Source organism: Myotis brandtii, unplaced genomic scaffold (genome assembly GCF_000412655.1).
Source record: "Myotis brandtii unplaced genomic scaffold, ASM41265v1 scaffold2207, whole genome shotgun sequence".
Classification (NCBI taxonomy): domain Eukaryota; kingdom Metazoa; phylum Chordata; class Mammalia; order Chiroptera; family Vespertilionidae; genus Myotis; species Myotis brandtii.
In genome coordinates, this window is record NW_005358276.1 from 209428 (window position 1) to 232795 (window position 23368).

At 44.5% G+C, this 23368-nt stretch overlaps 2 protein-coding genes across 7 annotated transcripts in view; one reads left to right on the plus strand and one right to left on the minus strand.

The window, feature by feature from the left end:
* Positions 1-17876, minus strand: part of NSDHL (NAD(P) dependent steroid dehydrogenase-like) — a 22781-nt gene extending 4905 nt beyond the window's left edge. The window contains exons 1-8 of one of the 6 annotated variants that reach the window (XM_014539614.1): positions 17752-17876; positions 16028-16141; positions 14134-14270; positions 11966-12087; positions 7986-8144; positions 4872-5018; positions 2965-3093; positions 397-539 (exon numbers count right to left, since the gene is read on the minus strand). In XM_014539614.1, the coding sequence (XP_014395100.1) occupies positions 397-539; positions 2965-3093; positions 4872-5018; positions 7986-8144; positions 11966-12037 (650 nt within the window). In that variant the 5' untranslated portion in view covers positions 12038-12087; positions 14134-14270; positions 16028-16141; positions 17752-17876. Of the gene's footprint in view, positions 1-396; positions 540-2964; positions 3094-4871; positions 5019-7985; positions 8145-11965; positions 12103-14133; positions 14271-16027; positions 16142-17708 lie in introns of all 6 variants that reach the window. The other 5 variants (XM_014539613.1, XM_005866124.2, XM_014539616.1 and 2 more) reach the window with 5 other exon arrangements.
* A 153-nt stretch (positions 17877-18029) lies between these two features.
* Positions 18030-21130, plus strand: CETN2 (centrin, EF-hand protein, 2). The gene is made up of 6 exons (XM_005866125.2): positions 18030-18110; positions 18244-18393; positions 18946-19107; positions 19371-19499; positions 20002-20139; positions 20544-21130. The coding sequence occupies exons 1-6, from the start codon at positions 18108-18110 to the stop codon at positions 20631-20633; spliced, it is 672 nt and encodes a 223-aa protein (XP_005866187.1). The 5' UTR covers positions 18030-18107; the 3' UTR covers positions 20634-21130.
* The last annotated feature ends 2238 nt before the right edge of the window (positions 21131-23368 follow it).

Sequence of the window (23368 nt, forward strand, 5' to 3'; positions counted from 1 at the left end):
GGAGTCTCAGCAAATGAACATAGAGGGCAGTAGAGAAGGCCACATAAGAAGAGAATTGGCCTAGCCAGTCTGGCTCAGTGGATAAAGCATCCGGCCTATGGACTGAAGGGTCCTGGGTTCGATCCTGGTCAAGGGAATGTACCTCAGTTGCAGGCTCAATCCCTGGCCCTGGTCTGGGCACATGTGGGAGGCAACCAATCGATGTGTCTCTCTCACATCGATGTTTCTCTCTGTGTCCATCTCCCTCTCCCTTTCACTCTCTCTAAAAATCAACGGAAAAATATCCTTGAGTGAGGAATAACAAAAGAAAAAAAAAGAGAAGAGAGCTGAATGTAACTGATCTTTGTTACATGGGTTCAGGGGATCTCGCTGAAAAGCAACAATGGGCCGACTTACCCGATCATGAACTTCATCTTGCCTTTTCTGGCTGCCTCAATGAGGATGGGGACCAGCTGGGGGTCCCTTGGGCCGAAAATGCCATGGGGGCGGATGGCTGTGGTTAAGAAATTCCTCTCAGGATCATTGGCACCCAGGACTTCCTGAAGGAGAACAGAAGGAGCAGTGGACGTGCTGTACCGGCTAAGCAGCACCTCCCACAGGGGACACGGGTACTGCCCACTGCCCGGGGCTGAAGACCTGCATCAATGAGTGGTATAATTCTGCATACTTCTCTACCCCTCCACTCCCACCATCAAAATTGGAAAATGCAGGAGACAGCTGGGTCAAAACCAGTGAGATCAAACAGAAAGGCCTGGGTTTGGGTTCAAGACTAAAATGCACAAATGCAGCCAGGGGAAGATGAGCCTTGGCAGCCTTTTGTGGGAAAGATCTGGGGGTTACGGTGAGCCAGTCAACCCTGAACCTCCCACGAGGCTGCTGCCACCTAAGGGGCTCTGGCTTTAAGCTCTATGTGCTGACAGCACGTTTCTGCCAGTCTTGGGCTGCCCTGGCTAGTGCTGAGCACCACCTCCCAGTAAGGGGCTCTGATGAATCCACGTGGGTCACAAAGAAGGGCCTGAGAAGGTGAAGGGTATGGGAGAAACAGGGCAGCCAGTTCAGGTCAAGTCCTCAGAACAGTGCCCAGTACCTAGTAAGCACTCAAGAGGAGACAGCCACTATTCCTGTCATCCACTGTGTGGCTTAACGGACAAACTAGAATTTAAGGGCATAAAGTACAAAGAAACAGGTTTCGCCTCAAAAGTTACACAACTTCCTGAAGGATTTGTTATGTTATTGGTAAAAATAGGGAATGTGCCAGTGCCTACCCTGACAGGGCTGCATGCTAATGAAATGAGATGGCCCTGCCAATTGTTTCTGTAAGTACACTTGGTAAGAATCGTTATCACCTCACCTAGGATCTCTACTCTACAGTGGCAAAATTTTTGTATATATTTGGGTGCCAGAGAGTTGAAGTGACTTATTGAGTTTAGAACCATTGTAGCTGCCCAACAGTGAAAAATTGGCCTCGCATTAGATTCCCAGAGCTGTCTCTCCTCTTCCCGCCAGGCCCCTGGTCCCCATGGCAATGGGGGAAATGACTAAATAAGCCTTCCAATGCCCTCTACCAAGGCTCATCTCTGTTACTAAAAAGAAGAGAGGTGAAGGGGTCCTAAATCAACACCACATTCATTTTCTATGTTGGGAGGTCTGAACACCGACAGTGAGTTACTGTGCGCCAACAACGGCTGACAGGACGCTTTAGGGGGTTACTTCTGGGTGTTTTCAGGCTTTGCTTTTTCCCAATAAGCACCGAAAGTCAGTGCAAGTGACACACCAAAGGTCTGGGCCATAGCTGCGGCTTGCAGCTCCTGAGCACAAAGGGTGGGAGTCCCAGGCACCTTCGGTGAGTGCACAGGGCCCATTGGATGCTTCGGTGCTCTCTCGGTCAAGTCCAAGAAGGTGGGAGTTCTGTGAGGCTCTCTATGCTTAAGGGGCAGGGACAGGACTCCAGCTTGCAAAAGGCTAGGCCTCTACTCCCTGGAGAGGGGAGGACCTTGTGTCTCTCTGAAGATGAGTTGTCCTGGGACTTTCTGAGCTGGAGTAATAGCAAACAGGCAGCAGGCCCTCAGGTAGTGCGGGGGCACTCATGCCAATTGGACAATAAACTCTGGTTTAGTGGCTGTGGTGTGCTACAAACTCCTGGGAGAGGTAAACCCCCAGCACCACAGCTAAGGCAAGCTGTCTGTGGCTGATGAGCATTCATGGCCTTCAGCCGAGGCTGTCCTCACGGCAGTGCCCTCCCTGGACATTAACCCTGGAACTAGCTGCTGTCAAGGTCCCCAGAGCTCGGAGTCTGAAGGCCTGGTGCCTGTTACTCAACTCAGACTTCTGCTAAATCTGGGTTCTCGCAGAAACCAGGCTGTCAAGTAGAAAAGTACTTTTCCTTAAAATAAAGCAAGATCCTTCTGCCATTTAATTTTACGAAGGGAGGGGAACAAGGGTGCCACCAGGAAGGTGTTTCAAATGCAAACACACTCCTTGTGTGTGAAGCCCAAGTTCTGCCTGCATACTTTGGATCACCATAAATTGCCTACTTTCTGATTTCTATAGCAACTGAGTAACCAACCCTGCATAGTGTGAGCTGGAGTGCAGGCTCTGGAGCTAAACTGCCTTGGTTCCACCACCTACCAGCTGCATGGCCTCAGGGACCTTCTGAATCTCTGGGCATCAACTGCCCTCACCTGTAATCTGGTGATGATAATAGTACCTACCTTAGGGCGTCTTCATGACGTTGAAATGAGGCAGTTCCTGTAAAAGACTCAGAACAGTGTCTGGCCACCTTAAGCTAGTTTGTTATGATTTTTTAAACTGAATTTCATCCACAAATTTTACTTCCCAAGTTAGGTACTTAGGCCTCAGAATACTAACTTCACATGTTCACAGATATTTCTCTTAGGAATCTAAGCCCTTCAGATGTTCCTGGCACTTGCCCGTCACTCACTCAACCAGCTCTCAGGTACGTACTCTCTCCTGCAAGATCTTCGTCTCCGTGTAGTAGTCAATGGGTTTCATGGCATAAGGGAAGTCCTCAGTTCCATTCTTGATGTCAACGCCCTCAAAAATGACACTAGCACTGCTGGTTAAAATGAGTTTCTGGTAGAGGAGAAAGGAAGATGAAAAAAAAAATACAGTCAGGAATGATCCCTAATTAAACACTCCAATGGTCGTGAATGAAAGAGGATCAAATGGTACCTGTTCATGACCCTTGTATGCAAGGCACTATACAAATTATTGACTGTAGTGCCTTCACTTTTCAGGCTTTCTTAAAATAATCCAAAGATCACCATCTTTTGCAGCTACAAGGATCCCAGGCACATTATGGCATTACATGCTAATATAGTAGATTTCACATTTTTTCTCTCCTATCACAACTGAGGGATAGAACAGACTTCCATTATTCATGGTATCTCACTGTGGGAGTGATTCTCCATGGCAGAAGGATAGCCCACAAACTCTGAGGGAGATCTGTCTGAAGAAGACCCCTGCTGATTCTGACACAAACCTTGGCATGTCAGCACATGCAGGCACACACCCTTGCCCACTTGAGAAATACTATTCAAAAGGAAGATGCTCTTATGAGGGTCTCCAGCTCCCAGCCCATCTAGATAAAGGAATCTCATCCAACACTGAATATCATTAGCTTGAATCATATCTTTTTTTTTAGAGTATCTTGATATATATATATATATGTGTGTGTGTGTGTGTGTGTGTGTGTGTGTGTATTGATTTCAGAGAAAGAGAGAGAAGGAGAGATAGAAATATCAATTTTGAGAGAGAATCATTGAACTGCTGACTCCGGCATGCCCCCTATTGAGGATCGAGCCCGCAACCCAGGCACGTGCCCTGATTGCTAATGGAATGTGACCTCCTGGTTCATAGGCTGTTGCTCAACCACTGCGCCACACTGGCCGGGCTTGAATAATAACAACCACTTTTATTCAACACTGTCCTGGAGTCCTAGGATAAGACAAACAACAAAGTATAATAATTTGAAAAGAAGAAACAAAACTATCAACATTCACAGATATGGGAAATGTGGACACAGAAAACACAATGAATAGACAGAGAATATTAAAGTTAAGGGTTCAGCAAAGTTGCTGAGTACAAAATCAATACACAAAAATCAACTGTGTTCCTATACACTAGCAATTGAAAATGTGATGTAAAAGATATTTCAATAACCATAATGAGTCACATAGGGATAAATTTGACAAAAGATGTAAAAAACCACTATGAAGTATAAAACTCTACTGAAAGGCATTAAAGAGAGAGATAAAGAGAGATCACATATATTTACGGATAGGAAGACTCAATATTGAAAGCATGTCAATTCTCTCCCAAATGACCTTTAAGTTTGATGCAAGTACAATAACAATTCCAGTAGGCTTTATCAACTCAACAAGCTGATCCTAAAAAGTATATGGATTAACCCTGGCCAGTGTGGCTCAGTTGGTTGGAGCATCGTCCCATATACCAAAAGGGGGCGGGTTTGATTCCCAGTCAGGGCACATACCCAGTTTGCAGGTTTGATCCTCGGTTGGGGCATGTATGGGAGGTAACTGATGGAAATTTCTCTCTCACATCAATGTGTTTTTCTCTCTCTCTCCCTTCCTCTCTAAAATCAATTTTAAAAACATTAAAAAAAAAGTATATGGACGAAGAAAGGGCTAAGGTTAACCAAGCAAATTCTGAAGAACGTGGTTAGGGGTGACTTGTCCTACCACACACTGAGATTCATCCTTAGACTCACTGAATTAAGGCAGAGCACAGTGGCCTGAGCACAGACAGAGGCCAACGGAGTGGAAGAGAGAGCCAGGGACAGACTCATGCACAGAAATGTGTGACAGCACTCACTCCAGCCTTCCCCTTACCTGAACCTCAGCCTTTTTGCAAGTTTCAATGACGTTCCTGGTGCCAATGTAATTCACTCTATAAAAGAGTTCCTTGTTGTTACTGGATGGTGGGGGTGATGCGCAGTGGAAAACTGTGCTTACACCTTTCAGAGCTGGGTACAAGTCCTGGAAAAGCAAACAAAGACAAAACAAATCACTCCCGCCTTACACAAGTAAACAGCCTCCTCACATTCCCACTCTCCAATCTGTGGCGCATAGGTGTCTTGCCCTTTTAGAATTCTACAATTAACAAAGAAATGCATTCTCATTGTAAAAGATTCAAACAGTGCAGCAGTACATGCGAAAGAAACAATGCTGTCCCTTTAATCGCCCCCTCCCCATTAACTGGTCCCTAAAGAAGCCGGTGGGACTCGGCCAGAGGCAACATCTGTGCCATGGGGTAAGGGCATGATTCAGGACACCTGAGGGTAAAACTTCTGGGGAAGATGAGCTTATAGACACAAATTATAAACCATATGAAAAAGTCCCACAACATGACAGTGTAAATGGCCAATATACACGAGTATTCTTTTCTGTGAAACTAGACATAAAACAACAACCTTAACATGTTAAGCACCCAGCCCGTTTTGTCTTCCGGATGGAAAGTATAGTGTTAAAGGGGTTGAAAACAGGTATGTTTAATTTACTGCTAAGAGGAACCAGAGCTCCCCAGAGCAATGCCTGATTGCAGATCTGGGGCAGGAAATAGATGAGATAAGCCAGCAACACCTGTCATACTGGAAAGCGAGAAAGCTCGCCAAGACTCCTGGGGTCCTGCTAAAAGGACTAAGAGCCAATTTATAAAGGCTCCCACTGGCCAAAGAAGGGACAATTTGATCACCAGTAAAATACGAATTCCTTTTGCAAACTGGTAAATAAAGGGAAGGAGTCACACACTTAATCTGCATAGGTTACAAAGATCTGGGGTAAGAAACAAAGTAAGAATGATAGCATGTCACCATTTGGCAAAGCCTTAAATAAGTAATAAGATCTAAGAATGATCATCAATAGATGCTAACATTACCAAGACAAAGACGCCCATGATTTATGTGCCTAGATTCACTGATGATTAATATTGTGTCGCAATGCCCTCTATGTAGACACACATAGACATATGATTTTTTTTTCTGAAACCATTAGAGAGTAAGTTGCAGACATCAGGTTACTTTGCCTCTAAACTCTTCACCTAGCATCTCCTAAGAACAAAGCCATCTTCCTAAATAACCAGAAAACAATGATCACATGCAGAAATGTAACAGAGAGGACACTCTTGTCCAATAATTAGTCTATATCTAAATTTCCCCAATGGTCCCAATAATGTCCTTTATAGCCATTTTCATATTTGGATCTAGGATCCAATCATAGATTGATCACATGTTGTATTTAGTCCTCGTACCTCTTCTAAGTCTTTGAATATGGAACAATCTCCCTATCTTATTATTTTTTTGTCTTTTGGAAAACTGTCACTTTTCAAGCCAGTTATTTCAGAGTGTCCCTCAATTTGGATTAGTCTGTTTCCTCATGATTAGATTCAGGCCTAATACTTTTGGCATGTTGGCTTTGATCACTTGGTTAAGGTGATGGCTGTCAGATTCTGGCCATCAAAAAGGTACCTCTTTCTTTGTGTAATTAACAAGTAATCTGTGGGCGCTGGCTGGCATGCCTCAGTGGTTAGAGTGTCGGCCTTCACACCGAAGGGTCAAGGGTTCAATCCCAGCCGAGAGCACATACCGGGGTTGCAGATTTCATCCCCGGCCCCAGTCGGGGCATGTGTGGGAGGCAATTGATGTTTCTCTTTCTCTATCCCCTTCCCCCTTCCTTTCCACTCTCTCTGAAAAGCAATTGAAAAAATATCCTCATGTGAAGATTAAAAACAATTTTTAAAAGTGATTCAGTGGGGTGATCATTTGAGACTGTGTGAATAGCTTCCTCCCCAGCAACCTTCTACCAACTGATTTCAGCATTCAGTGATGATCTCATTCTCACTCCCAAACAGGGAGGACATGTGATTAAGCATTGCCCAACAGTGACACCAAAAAGACTAACTGTACCAAGTGTTGGCAAGGATATGCAGCAATGGGAGTACTCCCACACTGCTTGGGGACGAAAAATTGATGTAGCAGCTTTGTCAAGCAGTTTGGCAAAAATCTAACAAAATCCAAAATATTAATACTTTGTTGACATGGGTAAAGCTTGAAAACATTATGTTCAGTGAAAGAAGCTAGTCATAAAAGGACAAACACTGTATAATTACACGTGTATGAAATGTCCAGAATAGGCACATCCACAGAGACGGGAGATGAGTGGCTGGGTGAGTAGGAGAGGAAATGGGAAGCTAATGTGCCTGGAGTTTTTCTTCTGGGGCGATGAAAATGTTCTGGAATTAGTAGTGATGGCTGCCCAACTTTATAAATATACTAACAACCACTGAATTGAATACTTAAAAAATAGAAAATTTATGGAATGTGAGTTATATCTGAATAAAAATTTAAACAATCCCTGGCAGCCCGCTGGTATGGCTCAGTGGTTGAGCGTCAACCTATGAACCAAAAGGTCATGGTTCAATTATGGTCAGGGCACATGCCCGGGTTGCAGGCTCAATCCCTAGTGTTGGACATGCAGGAGGCAGCTGATCAATGATTCTCTCTCATCATTGATGTTTCTCTCTCGCTCCCTCTCCCCTCCTCTCTGAAATCAATACAAACATTTTTTAAAAATAATAGAAAAATTAAAAAACCCCAGAATTGTACTTTTGGGTACACACTCTGGAGTAGCAGCTTACCAGCTACACTACAGTCCATGATCAACTTTGTAAATAAAGTTTAATTGGCACATGGCCATGTCCATTCATGCATGTATTGCCCAGGCTGCTTTTGCACTACCATGGCAGAGTGAAGTAGTAGGGACAGAAATGACAGTTATTTATCTGAGGAGTAAGAATGTGGGTGTGTGTCAAATTCTTTCCTCTAACTTTAATATTTTTCAAAATAAAAATTTTTTGGAACAACAATGTGCCTGGCTTCTGAGCAGGGGAAGTCCACCGCTTTCCATTTGGGGCCGATGGGAAATAGGTAAGGCTGGTTGGCCCATTACCTGTTGGTTGCAGAGGTCCCCCAGAAAGAACTGCACCTGTGGGTTGTCGAAACCCTGCCGCATATCGAACACATTGACGGTGTAGCCTCTTGCCAGCAACTGCTCCACCATGTGCTGCCCCAGGAACCCAGAGCCTCCAATCACCGTGCACTTTTTAGCCTGTGGAGAGAGAGGGACGGCAGGGGGCACAGATACAGTGAGAACTGGAACCTACAAAGAGCCTGAACTCACATGTCATGAGCCACTGAGATGGCAGGTCCATCTCTTTGTTTGAAACCCTTCTTGAACCAAGTTAGAAGCTTTATAGAATTCTGGTATTCTATCCCCGGTGGCAACCTCTTCTCCTGGGATCAGTGAGGAGGGAAGAGCGAGAGCAAATGAAACTGAGAAAGACTTTGGCTGCACTGATGACCCAATATCTGCTGTGTGTTCAGTGAAAGGCAAAGGAGGCAGCTCTGAAAGAACGTAAACGCCTTATGATCAAAACTGAACAATATGGCCCAGGTGGTATGCCTCAGTGGTTGAGCATTGACTCATGAACCAGGTAGTCGCAGTTCGATTCCTGGTCAGGGCACATGCCCGGGTTGCGGGCTCAATCTCCAGTGGGGGTCCTGCAGGAGGCAGCCGATCATGATTCTCTCTCATCCTTGATGTTTCTATCCTTCTCTCCTTCCCCCTTCCTCTCTGAAATCCATAAAAAAATATATTAAAAAAACACACACATAAAACACTGGACAATGTGGAAAAAAAACCAAAAGTGATATCTTTTGCTTCTGGTAGCTGATTTCTGGGCACTTATAAGGCAAAACAAACAAACAACAAAAACAAAACATGCTCCCACTCAACATCAGAGTGAACTTAAAACATGAGAAAGAGAGCCCAGTCTTCATACTTGTAAGAGAAAGTCAGGCCCTTTTTCTCCCTGACCCTATCGGGCTGAGCTGGGTGGCATTGGGCTCACTGTCTAACCATTTCTCGCCTTAGTATGCCCAAGACTGTTACAATCCAATGGCATTTGCTGGTGGGGCTTCCGTGAAGATGGGTGATCTGTTAGCCAGGCCCAGGGCTTTGCTTTCCCTTCTCTGAGCTCTGAGGTCAATGAATCCGGGATAGCTCTAGTATTTTTTTTAAAATATATTTTTATTGATTTCAGAAAGGAAGGGAGAGGGAGAGAGATAGAAACATAAATGATGAGAGAGAATCATTGATCGGCTGCCTCCTGCATGCCCTGCACTGGGGATCAAGCCCACAACCCGAGGATGTGCCCCGCCTGGGAATTGAGCTGTGACCTCTTGGTTCGTAGGTTGATGATCAACCAGGGAGCCACCACGGTCGGGCAAAAGAGCTCTATTTAATCTTTACATCTCAGCTCCTGCAACATGGACACTTTCTTAGCTAAATTCCAACTCTGGTAAATAATGGAAGGACAGAGTACCACGTGTAAGCACTTAAATATTCTCACTCCATGGAGTCAATGCAAAATTGTGGCTGCTGCATGTTTATTATGCCGGCTACAAGCGTCCCCAAAGGAGGACCTGTGATATCCTTCCTCTCTCTCAGGTCTTTCTAAAACCAAGTCTGGACTTCCTTAAGATGACAAACCCCCATTTTTCCTAAGCTAATGTATAGTAAATCAAAGTGGGGTCTAGAAAGTAAAAATCTTAAAGAAATTCTGTTCCTGATTAAGCACACACAAGCAAACTCACCTACTTATTCCTTACATACCTATACAACTGAGATGCAGGAGACTCCAGGGGTGCCAGGGCCCCTTCTATAGACCCACCCCTGCCACCCTGGTGTCCCATTAGGAATGACATTTTTATTGGGGTCCACTGGGCATCTGCAGATGGTTCTGGAGCTTTGGCATCATTTGTCCAGGTCTCACTATGCCACTCCCACCATACTTGATCTTTTCAACTCAGTCTTGCCTACACTGTTTTGATTACTCCCACGTACATGTAATCATATCATGCTCAATAACTTGCACCTTGACTGAAATTTCTAAGATATTCCCAGGGTGTAGGCAAATTAAACACTAATCCCATTCAGTCCTGTTTTTGGCAATCCTCTCTCGTCCCCTCCTCCCAAGTTCAGTTTTTTTTTTCTTCAAATAACTCTGACCCTCCCCGCTTCTCTAAATTGATTTCTCTAGGTTTCTGCAAAGTCTGCCTGGGTCTAAAGTGGGGCTGATGTCTTTCATCACACCTATAATGCCACGCAGTTAGAGATCAGGTGAAATAACCCCTCTTCATGGCCATGAGAAACAATGCAGGGGAAGTGGGCACAATGGACAAGGAACATGTATTAGAAGGAAGAGTAAAACTCCAGACTGGAAACAGGTAACGAAACTCAAGAATGGGTTACTGAGGGGAGTTATAAAATCAACATCTTAGAGAGTATTTTTTTCTGATTCACTGTGATATATATTCTCAAACATTCTTAAAAAACGTAAACAAATCCAGGTACATATCTTTTAAATTTACAAAAAGAAAGGTTAAATGTAATAAGGCAAACCAAGAAGGGGCCCATTTTATATATATACCATATTTTCTTTACTCATTCGTCTATTGATGGACACTTAGTTTGCTTCCATATCTCAGCTATTATAGATAATACTGGCTACAGCATAGGGAATACAGTCAACAACATTGCAATACTTGCGCATGGTGCCAGATGGGCACTTATTGGGGTGATCCCCCCACAAGTCATATAAATGTCCAATAACCATGCTGTAGACCCACAACCAACAGAATATTGTATGTCAATTGTAATTGAAAAAAAATATATAAGTGCCCAATCTTTATCTGTCCATCTATATATCTATATCTATCTACTGCTTCCAACTACTTAAGTATACATTTCTTTCACATTTCAAAATATATTCTTAACCTAAAGTTATCTAGTTCGGGATCACAAGTGATTTAAGGATTTCCAATTTGTATTCCAAAAACAAAACTCTTGCTCTAGAGAGAGTGTTAATAGGAAAGGAATTCATCTAGACAAGCTATTTTAATTGCAGTATGATCTTGAGATAAGAGAATGTCTAGGCCACTGGGTTCCTTCCAACCTTTTGTTTTCCTGTTTTTCAGAGATGTCTCACACAGAACATATAAATAAGTTCAGATGAAAGTGTTCTTTTGATCTTAGTAGTTTAAATGTATTGGAACAACCTTTGATAGAACCATTGGAATCTAGGCTTTTTTTTTTTTTTGGTTGCTGAGTATCAGTAAAATCCTAATTTATTCAAATGAGGAAGTCCAGCTGGCACGTGACTCTGCTAGTTCGTCTGAACACAGAGTCTCAGATGAACCTTCAACTCCAGGGCGCAGAGGAGACTTCACTCTGAGCTCGACCCCCCAACCAGGGGGATGCGGTGGCCCACGGGAATTCTCCTTTATTAACATTTGATATAAACACATTTTAGTTTGGCATGATTACATTTCTGAAGCATCAGCATTCATTAAAAGTGAATGGAAAAATCTCTGAGAGGCCTTGCTATTGCCCCTGTCGCCCCTGAGGAAGGCTTCTGCCATTCTACCCAGAAGCCTAGTCTAGCCTGCTGGGCCCACATGAAGGCAAACTGAGGCACCCAGCTGACAGCCAGCAGTTCCTGCCAGGCGAGTGAGGCCACCTGGAACATACACCTTAGGAAGTTCCCATGACTGCAGCTTTGGGAGTGAGCCCAGGGGAGACCAGCCATGGACTCCCCACTAGGCCCAGCCCAAACCATAGAATCGTGAACAAAGAAATGGGTGTTGTTTTAAACCACTATGTTCTGACACTGGTACACAGCAGTAGCTGGTACCTCAAATAAAGATATCTATCTTATCTAGAAAAACAATATTCAACATTAATTGATTTAATAAATGTACCTAATATAATGTTTAACCCACAGCTAATTATCAATGGCTTACTGGTATGTATGTGCTTGACTTTGCCCTTATCTGGTTTGGGCTAACCTTTTTTGTGCCAGTACTCACTTTTGTAATGTCTTCTGTCAAACGTGTCCCTGTGACCTGGTCTTTCTTTGGTTCGCCAACTGCTTGTTCCATTTCAGCTCCAAATATGGTCCTGTTTGTGATGAAGCCTTCTTTTTCTTTTTCTTTTTTTAAATATTTTTCAGAGAGGAAGGGAGAGGGAAAGAGAGAGAGAAACATAAATGATGAGAGAGAATCATCGATTGGCTGCTTCCTGCGTGCCCCCTACTGGGGATCGAGCCCACAACCAGGGCATGTACCCTGACCAGGAATCCAACTGTGACCTCCTGGTTCTTAGGCCAACATGCAGCCACCGAGCCATGCCTGCCAGGCAGAAATGTCTGTTGTTTTAAGCCCCACAGTATGTGGTCATTTGTTACAGCAGCCCCAGGAAATCCACACCAGTATTCTTCACAGTCCTGCAATTCAAATAGCACAGTTGCCAATTCCATAGCCCACCTGCCCTACTAGAAAAGCAAGAAGCCTTAAAGCTGTCCCCCCTCCATCTCTAGGGGGGGATCTTAGAGGGAAAAGAAGAAAACCCATCTTGCCCACATGGATCCACACCATTCAAACAAGTCTCATGCGATGCTTAGCAAACCAGCCTCTTGTGAAAACAAGAACAAAATCAAATCTATGTTGTATCAAATTATATACAAATTATTTTAAAGTGTATAAATACTATGAGCCAGGTAAGAACTTTGGTGATACTTTAGTTGTCTCTAGGGGCTGGGGTACCCAAGACTATCCTGGGGAATGAGCCAGGTCCCACTGACAACCCATCCCCCTTAATCCCCTAATTGCTAATATGCTCAGGTTAAAATGAACACCAAGAATAGGTCTGATTGAATAGACATTTTTCCGAAAAAGACATTTCATTGTAGATGGCCAACGAGCACATGAAAAGATGCTCAACATCACTAATCATTAGGGAAATGCCAATCAAAACCACAATGAGATACTACCTCACACCCAGTGGGATGGCTATTATAAAAACAAACAAACAAACAAACAAACAAACAAACCAACCCAAAACAGAAAATAACATGCTGATGAGAATGTGAAAAAAAATGGAATCCTTGTGCACTATTGGTGGGAATATAAAATGGTGCCGCTGCTATGGGAAACAGTATGGAGGTTCCTCGAAAAGTTAAAAACGGAATTTTCATATTATCCAGGAATTCCACCTCTGTGTATATACCCAAAAGAATTGAAATCAGGATCTCAAAGAGATGAGCCCTCCTAAGCTTTATTGCAGCATTATTCACAATAGCCAAGATAGAAAATAACCTAAATATCATCGACAGATAAATGAAGAAAATGTGCTATATATATAAAATGGCATACTACTCAGCCTTAGAACGAAGGTAATTCTATAATATGTGATAGCTTGGGTGAACTTTGAGGACATTATGCTAAGTGAATAAGCCAGTCACAGAAAGACAATTTTACTTATCTAAGGTATCTAAAATAGTTAAATTCAACAACAACATAAAAATAGTAAAATTCATAGAATCAAGAGTTACTAGGGGCTAGGGGAGGAGGAAATGGGGAGTTGCTAATCAGTAGGCAGAAAGTCTCAGTTAAGCAAGAGCAATAAGTTCTAGCAATTCGCTGAACAGCATTGTACCCATAGCCAACAATACTGTAGTGTACACTTACATATTTGTTAAGAGGATAGATCTCATGTTCAGTGTTCTTTCCACAATAACATAAAATTCAAAAAAGGAGACATTCTGACATTCAGAAAGTAGAATGTTGGGTGCCAGGGGCTTGGGGAGGAGGGAATTGGGGAGCGGCTGCTTAGTAGATATAATAGAGTTTCAGTTCTACAAGATGAAAAGAATTCTGGGAGATGGAATGTAGTGATGGCTGCACAACAATGTGAATCTACTAAATGCCACAGAACTGTACACCTGAAAATGGTGAAAATGGTAAAATTTCAGTTCTACTTTACTGCACATTCACTCAGAACAGTTCTGAAGGGGAAAATAAGTCCCCAAAGAGCAACGTGTGAGACGCTGATTGTTAAAGTTCACAAATCAGAAGCCTGAAGTCTTTCTCCTTTAACATGGCAGATCTCTGAATACATTAAAAACCAGTATATGTGTGCTCTTCTATACACTGGGACAAAGTGTTAGGCTGCAAAGAATCTAGGAAAAGAGAGCTACCTTCTATTGGTGAAATCCAAGTGCTTCACTCAACTTCTGGGCAAGAGGAGGAGGGCTGCTGACAGGATCCAATGAAGAGAAGAGTGAGTGAAGCCTATTTCTCCTTTCTGCTGGGACAAGTTCCACACGGCTGAGTCCTGGAGAGAAAAGAAAGGGATAGTCTGTCCATGTCAAACCAGACAGAGAAAGATGAATATTCTGTCCTTGTCCTTTCACAGATTTGAGTTATCTGTATGTTTCTGTCAGTCATCCATCTCTCTGCTTATCTATTTACTTTTAGGACACAGAAAGGCCCTGGCTTTGAATATATGGTGACCACTGGGAAAGCCAACAGCATGCCTGTGAGCTTTAGCATATGCGGTCTCCTCTCTGCTCCATGGTGAGTTCCTCCTCATCCTTCAAGGCCTAGCTCAACTGCCACCGCTGTGAAACCCCTTCTCCCTCCCTAAGCAAGGTTAGCAGCTTCCTTAGCACCATTCTATCACTTTGCACACTGGTTTATACCTTTCCTCCTCATCTGTCTTGGCCCACTAGGCTGTGAGCCCCTGGAGGGCCAGCAAAGAGCCTGGAATGGAGTCGGGGTTGATCTGCGCTGCTGTGGCTGGTCTAAGAGACTGCACCTGTAGGGAGGCCAATCTCTCCTGCTGACCCCGGAGCTGCGGTGGGGCCCAAACAAGCCCCAGGGATAAAAGGGAGCTGCAGCTTGTAAAAGAGCACCCAGGTGTGTCAGCTCACTTGTTCCTACATTCTCTCCCTCACAAGACACCACATGCTGGCCACTGCTAAGCAGAACCTGCATAAGAAGGAGCCCACCACCTAGTGTGAGAGACAGACCTAGGAGAGCATTGCCGAAGTGCCTTTGAGCTCTGCTGAGGGTAACCCCAGAGCAGGAAGCCGGGTCCAGAAGGCAATCCCTGAGCTGAGCTCTCAAGGCCGGAAGGAGTGAGTCAAGTGGACGGGGTGGGTGTCCTAAAAGACATTCCATGGCTCAGGGTGAGAATGATGAGGTGATGGCACAGAGCCAGCATGCTGTGGCAATTATGACAAATGTCATGGTGAGTGTGAAGCAAGATTGGGAGCAAAGTCCTGGCTGGGTGACTCAGTTGGTTGGAGCATCATCCTGTACACCAAAAAGGTTGTGGGTTCGATCCCCAGTTGGGGAGTGTATGGGAGGCAACTGCACGATCTCTCTCTCTCTCTGTCCCTCCATTCCCCTCTCTCTAAAAACAAACAAACAAAAAACAACAAAACAAACCAGATCCTTGACTTAGGATTGTAAAAGATAATAAAAAGATTGGGAGCAAAATGGAGAGCATGCAAGGTTAAGAAGTTACTTGAGGAAATGGGGTATCCCTTGGAAGTTGTAAGCCGGGGTGAGTGTTAAGATCAAAAAGATCACTCTGGCTGCAGTATGGAGAAGGGATTTTAGCCAAGTCTAAGACTCCAGGCATGCTAGGTAGGTGGAATGACAAGAGCAAATCAGAGAAAAGAACTAATATTGCCTGAAAACCTGTATCCAGTTAGGGAGACGGTACTGGTCTCATTCAACAGAGGACAAACTGAGGCTCAGAGAGGTCAAGCGACTTGCCTAAAGTCACACAGCTGGTGCACAGTCAAGACAGAACGTGTAGTTGTTTCTTGTCAGTCTGCCACCTACAGACTGACTGGGAAGTAGGGTGTGGAGGGACACAAAATAAGAAAGACTAGCAGGGGCAAAACTGGGCAGGAGGCTCAGATGCTAGGCTGAGTCTGGACTTTACTCTGTACCCAGGGGAACCACTGAAGGTGTAAAAGTATGGGGGTGACCTGACCAGAGCTGTTCACTGGGAAGATTAACCTGATAGAACCGGGTAGACTAAACAGGTAAGAAGCAGGAAACAGGGGGATTACTCACCAGTTTTTCAACCAAGATTTATTGAGCACCTAGTATGTGTCCCCTCTCACTGTTGCAGGTACTGGTGTGCTGGTAGTGAACAAAGGTTCCTGCCTTCAAAGAGCTAACCTTTTGCTGGATGGGCAATAAAGACAAAATAAATAAGTAAAAGGTACCGTAAGTTAGAAGGTGATAAGCACTGTGGGGAAAAAGGTAGAGCAAGAGGTGGGGCTTGGGTGTGCTGGGGGCTTCAGGGCTAAATAAGGAGCTTAGGGTCGCTCACTGAGAAGGCAATAGTGAAACAAAGTCTGGGGGGTGGGGGGGAGAAGTGGACCAAGCAGGCAGAAGTGACTGTTGTAGCAAAAGTTCTAAGGTAGGGGTGTGCCTGTGCTTTTGAGGCCCAATAAGGAAGCCAGTGTCCCAGGGCTGGGGGGGCTGGGGAGAGGAGGGGGTGTGTCATGCCAGGCCTTGCAGACCAAGGTGAGAACTTGGACTTAGACTAGTTGGGAGGCTGATGCTGAAGGCCCACATTGGGAGTGGAGCAGCAGAGGTGAAAAAGAAGAAAAGAAATAAATGGCACTTAAGGGTAGAACTTAGAAGCTGGTTAATGTGGAGGGGACAGAAAAAAAAAGGAATCATATATAACCTGACCAAAAGGTCTGGACCCAGTTCATGTTCAAAGCGGAAGAGGGCAAAGGACAGGTGTGTAAACACTCTCATTTAAGGAATGCTAATAAACCTCAGGCCTTTCTCAGTCTGAAAAACTTTTGCTCTGGGCCCTGCCTCCCTAAATACTGCCCCAATGTCCAGAGGGGAAGCAGGTAAGGGCTCGAAGCTACGTGGAGCCCTAGAGCTCTTAACACAGGGCTGGTTGAGGAGGGTGGACCCCGCACTTGCAGCTCCTCCGCTACAGCTTTCCTTTGCATACACCCGCCCCCTTATACACCTCCAAGCATGCCTCACACTTCTGAAACTCCTCTGTGACTTGACTCAGGAGAATGTCTCCCCTGGAATGCTCCTCCCTATCTGCCTTCAAGTGTCTGGGTGTCAAAAAGAGTGTATTGTGATGCCCTCTCCCTCTCATCTCCTTCATTCCCAAGTCCGTTCCCAGGCCCCCAACCACCTTCCTGGGCTGCTTTAGCCAGGGAAGAACTCAAGTGATTCTCACTTGGAACCAGGTCTGGGTGTGTGTGTGTGGGGGGGGGGATACTCTCAAAAGGACACCTTCAAAGAAAGCCTCAAGTGGATTCGGCTTCTAAGCCCCAGTCGTTCGAACCTGTGCGACAATGCTCGGCAGTCCCTTCCCTTCTTTGGGTCTCGTGAATAACCTGCACTCCAACACATAAGGTGTGAGGCCCTCTGACCCTAATTCAGTCTTAGGCAGTGGTTCTCAATCTCCTGGCCCTTTAAATACAGTTCCTCATGTTGTGACCCAACCATAAAATTATTTTCGTTGCTACTTCATAATTGTAATGTTGCTACTGTTATGAATCGTAATGTAAATATCTGATATGCAGGATGGTCTTAGGCGACCCCTGTGAAAGGGTCGTTCGACCGCCAAAGGGGTCGCGACCCACAGGTTGAGAACCGCTGGTTAGGCCAGACTATAAAGCCCGGACCTGGACCGCCCCACCCAGCCTCTTGCCTTCCGGCCCAGTCGCCAACACAAGGCAGCCTCCAAGGGAGAGGTCGCGACCCTTACCCGTCCGTAAACGTCCCCCCTGAAAGTTGCAGCCGGTACCTACAGAGCTTCGGTCGCTGGCCGCCACCCTTTTCTTGGAGCCCGCGTGAGCAAAGAACAGGCGGAGGCTCCTTTAAGACCGGGACCTGCTCGGCTAGGCGCGGGCTCACCCAATCTACGCACGAGGCGTGGCCCTGCCCAATGAGGTCAGGGATGCGCCTGGAGCGCGCGCTCCTAGACTTGGGCGGGGCCTTTGTCAGTTGGTCCCGCCCACTCAAGGTCTAGGCCAATGGCGAGCGGCGGTGGCGAGCGCGTCACCAATGGGGAGCGGGGCTGCGCGCGTGGCGCGACGGGAAACTGCGCCCAGTTAGTGAGTATTCATTGGTTACCTTAACAACCGGGAGCGGGAGTCGGTTGGAGATGGTGAGTGCCGCCCTCTGCCGCGCCCCTTTTCTGGAGGCTTAGCCCTTAACCAGGTCTAGGCCTTCCCTCTGTCTTTCCCGTGCGGTTCTTGGCTTCAGCATGTCCCTCCTTACTCTGTTATCTTTCTCCGAAGGGTCCGAAGAAACCCCAGCCTCCTCGCGGGGGGGCCTGTGCCTTTTCGCTGCCTCCTCTTAACACACAGCCGGCCCGCAGCCGCCCCCCGGGCATGCGCGGCCCTCTGGGCAAGCTGTTCCAGGCCAAAGAAGACTCGGAACCTCCGCAGGTCTGAACCCTCTTAGACTCACAGTGTTTGGGGGGAGGTTTATGATATTTGTTAACGCTCATTTTGAAATTTAAATGTAGGGCCATTCGGGAGACGTTCTGACCTGCTTGGGGAAGGCAGAGAGAGATGTGCCCAATGGATTGAGTTTTATTATTTGATATTGACAGAATGTACATCTTATTAATATTTGGCCAAATCTAGAAGTAATCAGAACTAATACTTAGAGGGAAACGGAGTACCGCGAGTGGCTGTTGTAAGGACATTCTAGAATTAGAATTCAGGGAATGTTTGTCATCTGTACAGTTATCCACACTCTGGTTCTTAGCTAGCTTTTGGTCCTTGCTTCTAGAAACAATAGTAAACAGAGGGAGGGATAGAGGTGCATGGAAAGATTGTTATTCCCAATAAACCCTATTATCCCTCCAATTAAGCAAAGCTTTGGGATTGGTTGGTATAAAGTATTTTAAAAGCATATATGGTTGTCTTTATTTTATGTAATATATGGACTACGTTACATAATATTGTGCTTATGTGTTTGTAAACCATCTAAAGGCTTCTTCTAGCCATAAGAAGACAAGCGTGGCATCATCTTCCCAGCCAAAAAGAGTGAGTCCTAAGCTGGAGCTTAGTCCACAGCAGATACAGGAGCTACGCCAAGCTTTTGATCTCTTCGATACTAATTCAACTGGGACCATTGATGTTAGAGAGCTCAAGGCAAGATCTGTACATTCCTGCTCTGCCTCCTTTCCTTTCCTGTGCCTCGTTGTCTTCTTTCCTTGTCACCATTCTACTCCCGTTGTCCTCTTCTCCCTGAAAAAAGTAACAAGGGAAGAATACACTGTGCTGTTTTCCTATCTTTACCTCAAGTGTGATTCAATAAAATGAGTGCAGATGCTGGCTTAATGCTCCCAACACTGTCATTTTTGCTCTTGCTATATTTACATGTGTATATTGAGATATTCCTGTTTTCATTGTAGGTGGTGATGAGAGCAATGGGCTTTGAACCAAAGAAAGAAGAGATTATGAAGATGATAAGTGAAATCGATCCAGAAGGTACAGGGAAAATGAATTTCAATGACTTCTTGACTGTGATGACTCAAAAAATGGTAAGTTAGCTCTTCAAGACCATAGTCACAGGAAAAGTCATGTTACCCTCTGTAGTGAAGGTACTACTGCTGTCACTTTTTTGCTATTGTCTTTCTTTAACTGGTATGTCAATATGATAACCACAAGCAATAAAGCCTATAAACACCAACAATATTACAGTATCTCACATTTTGACAAGGTGCAGCCCCTATATTTTCCCTAATTTTAACTGCACCCCTCTCCTACTGTATTTTAAAAACAAGTCCAGTTTCTCTTTGGTTTGTATAGAAAGAATGCGTTAAGTGCAGTGCTTTATTAAGTTCCTTTTTAGCTTCTAGGGTTTGTAATGTCATTGAGTTTGTCCTCTTTTTCTACCCTGAATGATGTTTGATCTCCTAGGACCTATGTCACAAAGGCTGTCACCAAGACCAAGCAATGATGTAGGGGAGGGCAGAGGGATTATACAGTAATGAATAACTGCAGTGTTTCATTACTCATGTATTTTATGTTCTACTTGTTAAGTGCGAGAAAGATTCCAAAGAAGACATCCTGAAAGCTTTCAAGCTCTTCGATGATGATGAAACTGGGACCATATCATTTGACAATCTCAAACGTGTATCCAAGGAGTTGGGTGAGGACATCACTGATGAGGAGCTTCAGGTTTGTAATGCACCAGCCTGGAACCCAGAATTCCTGGTTGGAGCTCTGGGTGACTCTTCTGAGTTACATTTTGTCTGATGTGAGCACCACTTTGAAGGAAAACTAGTGTTTTTTCTTGTCCCTCTGTTGACCACTTAATTTCCCTTTTGTAGTGTGACAAACCTATGCACCCTGCTCTCAGAAAAATACACACATGGACAGTTTTACTTTCAGTGTTAGGCTTTAGGAATCCACTCGAGCTCCCTTCTAGGTGATATATATGACAAAGTATGACTTAGATTTCAGATAACTTTTCAGGAACCTTGGACAATTGTCTATTCATGTAGTATTAGAAAAGCCTGTTGCTTGGTCACATTTTAGCTTCATTATGAATTAATCTAACCTGAATCCTTACTGTCATGCAGGAAATGATCGATAAAGCTGATCGAGATGGAGACGGGGAAGTCAATGAGGAAGATTTCCTGCATGTCATGAAAAAGACCAGCCATCGTTAAGAGTATTCTCTCTTGTTGCAAGCACACACAACTAGTTTTAGTGCCTGTTATTGTGTGAAACCTGGTTTTTGAGAACACAAGTGTTTTTCCCCCACTAACCTCCCTATATACCTTTAGTAACAACCTCACATCCATTTTCAACTTTTGTAAGTGTTTTTTGACAATATAGTTCTTTGTGAGGTGACCTGCTGCTTTCTTTAATTCTTCAAAACAGAACAAGAGCACATTAGAGCATTTACCCACTTGCCATTCTACCTTGTATTGCTTCACTCTTGTCATGCAGTCCCACATTTATGCCACCATAGAAAGACTTCTCAGACAAACACATGTTGTAACTTTGTCACCATAAACAGCAGGCATCTCTACAATGGTTCTGGTTTTAATTGACACCTAAGTGCAGCTTTCTCTTTTAAAAAATACAGTGAACTCTCTCACTTGCATTTGGATGTCTTTTTCCTGTTTGTTTTGTCTTAAAATAAAGCCTTTCTTAGTTTGAGCTTTTGTTCTCTAAGAGTGAGTTCTTTGGCCTTGACTGAGTTAATCTTCTAAACCAGTGGTTCTCAACCTGTGGGTCTCGACCCTTTCACAGGGGTCGCCTAAGACCATCGGAAAACACATATATAATTACATGTTGTTTTTGTGATTAACCACTATGCTTTAATTATGTTCAATTTGTAACAATGAAAATACATCCTGCATATCAGATATTTACATTACTATTCATAACAGCAGCAAAATTATAGTTATGAAGTAGCAACGAAAATAATTTTATGGTGGGTGGGCACAACATGAGGAACTGTATTAAAGGGTCGCGGCATTGGGAAGGTTGAGAACCACTGTTCTAAACCATTGTGTTGAAGGCAGTCTGGTAGATCCCAAACTCCTTACCAGCCTGTGGGCAGAAAATGAAATAATCCTTTACTATTGGCATGAGTTGTTTCTTTGCCTTGGAAACCTGTCAGTGGTCAAAACTAGAAGAATCCATTTCATGTAACCCTAAATGATGCCCTAAAAATGGTTTTGATGAAGGGTAAGGCCAAAAAAGAGTTATTGGCAATTCATGTTTGGACAAATCAGGGAAATCCAGGTTCTTATGACAGTAGGTTTAATTCAGCCAACCTCTGGTCAGTTTATTTGCTGGATGGTTTCTTAGAATATTGGCATCAGGTTGCACTGGGTGACCTTGTTCAGTTCCCTTTTGGTCCCACAAGGGATGACCTGTAAGAGAATCCCTGGCAGATGGCATTAAGTCTCTGCTCTAGGCTGAGGGTGGGAGGATGAAGGGCTGGAATGGAAAATGAATAAGGATGTAATGCTCCTTTACCCACACAGGGTGGGGAGAGAATGAATTTCAGACTGCTGAGGGCATCCTAGTTCCAAGATAGGGTTGCCTGATTTAGCTAATTAAAAAAAAGAAACATCTAGGTCAATTTGAATTTCAAATCAACAAATTGTTTTTAATACAGGTTTGTCCCATTCAGACTTTGTTGTTGTTTCTTTATTCATTGTTGATCTGAAATTCCATTTTACCTGGGTGCCCTATATTTCACCTAGCAACCCTAGGTGGGGAGCATGTTAAGAAGCATGGCTGTGGGTTTCAGTCCCTGGACACTGGCATCCTGGTGGACTTGACCCCCAACCCCCTGAGTCTCCTGTGCCAAGCAGCCATTGTAAGATAGGTTGTCAGTTACTCAGTGGAGGGAATAGGGACAGAATAAGTGGATGAGGGACTAGAGCAGAGAGTTGCAGGGGATTCAGGAAGATGGAGACAGGGAGCTGGAGATGGGGCCAGTTCATGTGGAGGCATAAAATAAAGCTGCAAGAGGATGGGAGGATGTGGATGGAGAGAGGGCTAGGGTCAGTTTGTGTGGGACAGGACCAAATAAATGGATGGAGAAAGTGAGAAGGATGGGGAGGAAATGGTTGGAGAGGTCAGTGCAGGTGCAGATGATGCAGAAAGTTGTAGTGCAGTGGTTCCCAATGTGGGGTACACACCCCACAGGGGGGCAATTTGAGAATGAGTAATTAACAGTGAATTTTTTGCATTTCTTATGGTTCTCAGGGCCTCGTATACAGTATATAAACATACTGTGACATTTATGCATTTCACTTCTTTATTATGTTTTGAAACTTTTTTGCTATTTTTTCATATCACTTCATATTATTATTTTTAACAATTTCTTAATGATTTCTTCCTCAGTACTTCAACTCTCCTTTTCCTTTATTTTTCTCTTTCATGGTTGCCACGTTTTTTAGAAACTGTTTAGACCAAGTTAATGGCCGTTTAGGCTTCCTCCACATGAATAGTTCACTTTTTGAATAATAAGAATTATATGTCATGGGGGGGGGGGCATTAGGATTTTAGAGATGCTTAGGTGGGGCATGGCCAAAGAAAGGTTGGGAACCACTGTTGTAGAGTGAGTGGAGGGTGATGGTGAGGGAAGGGAGCAGAGGTCATTTCATGTGGGACTGGACAAGAGATGTCGGGGAGATGAGGGACAGAAAAAACAGAAGAGGTTAGTTTTTGTGCAGCTGGACCAGGGAGTTGTAAGGGGAGTAGTTGGGTAAAATCTGGATGTGTGTGTGTGTGGGGGGGGGCGTGATTAGGGAGGGAAAGGCAGGGTAGATCAGCTCATGGGGATTGTTTACAGAGCTGAAGTGGGTGGATGTGATGAGCACGGAGGGAGAGGGAATAGGGGTCAGCACTTGTGGGTGGACTAGAGAGATGTAGGGGG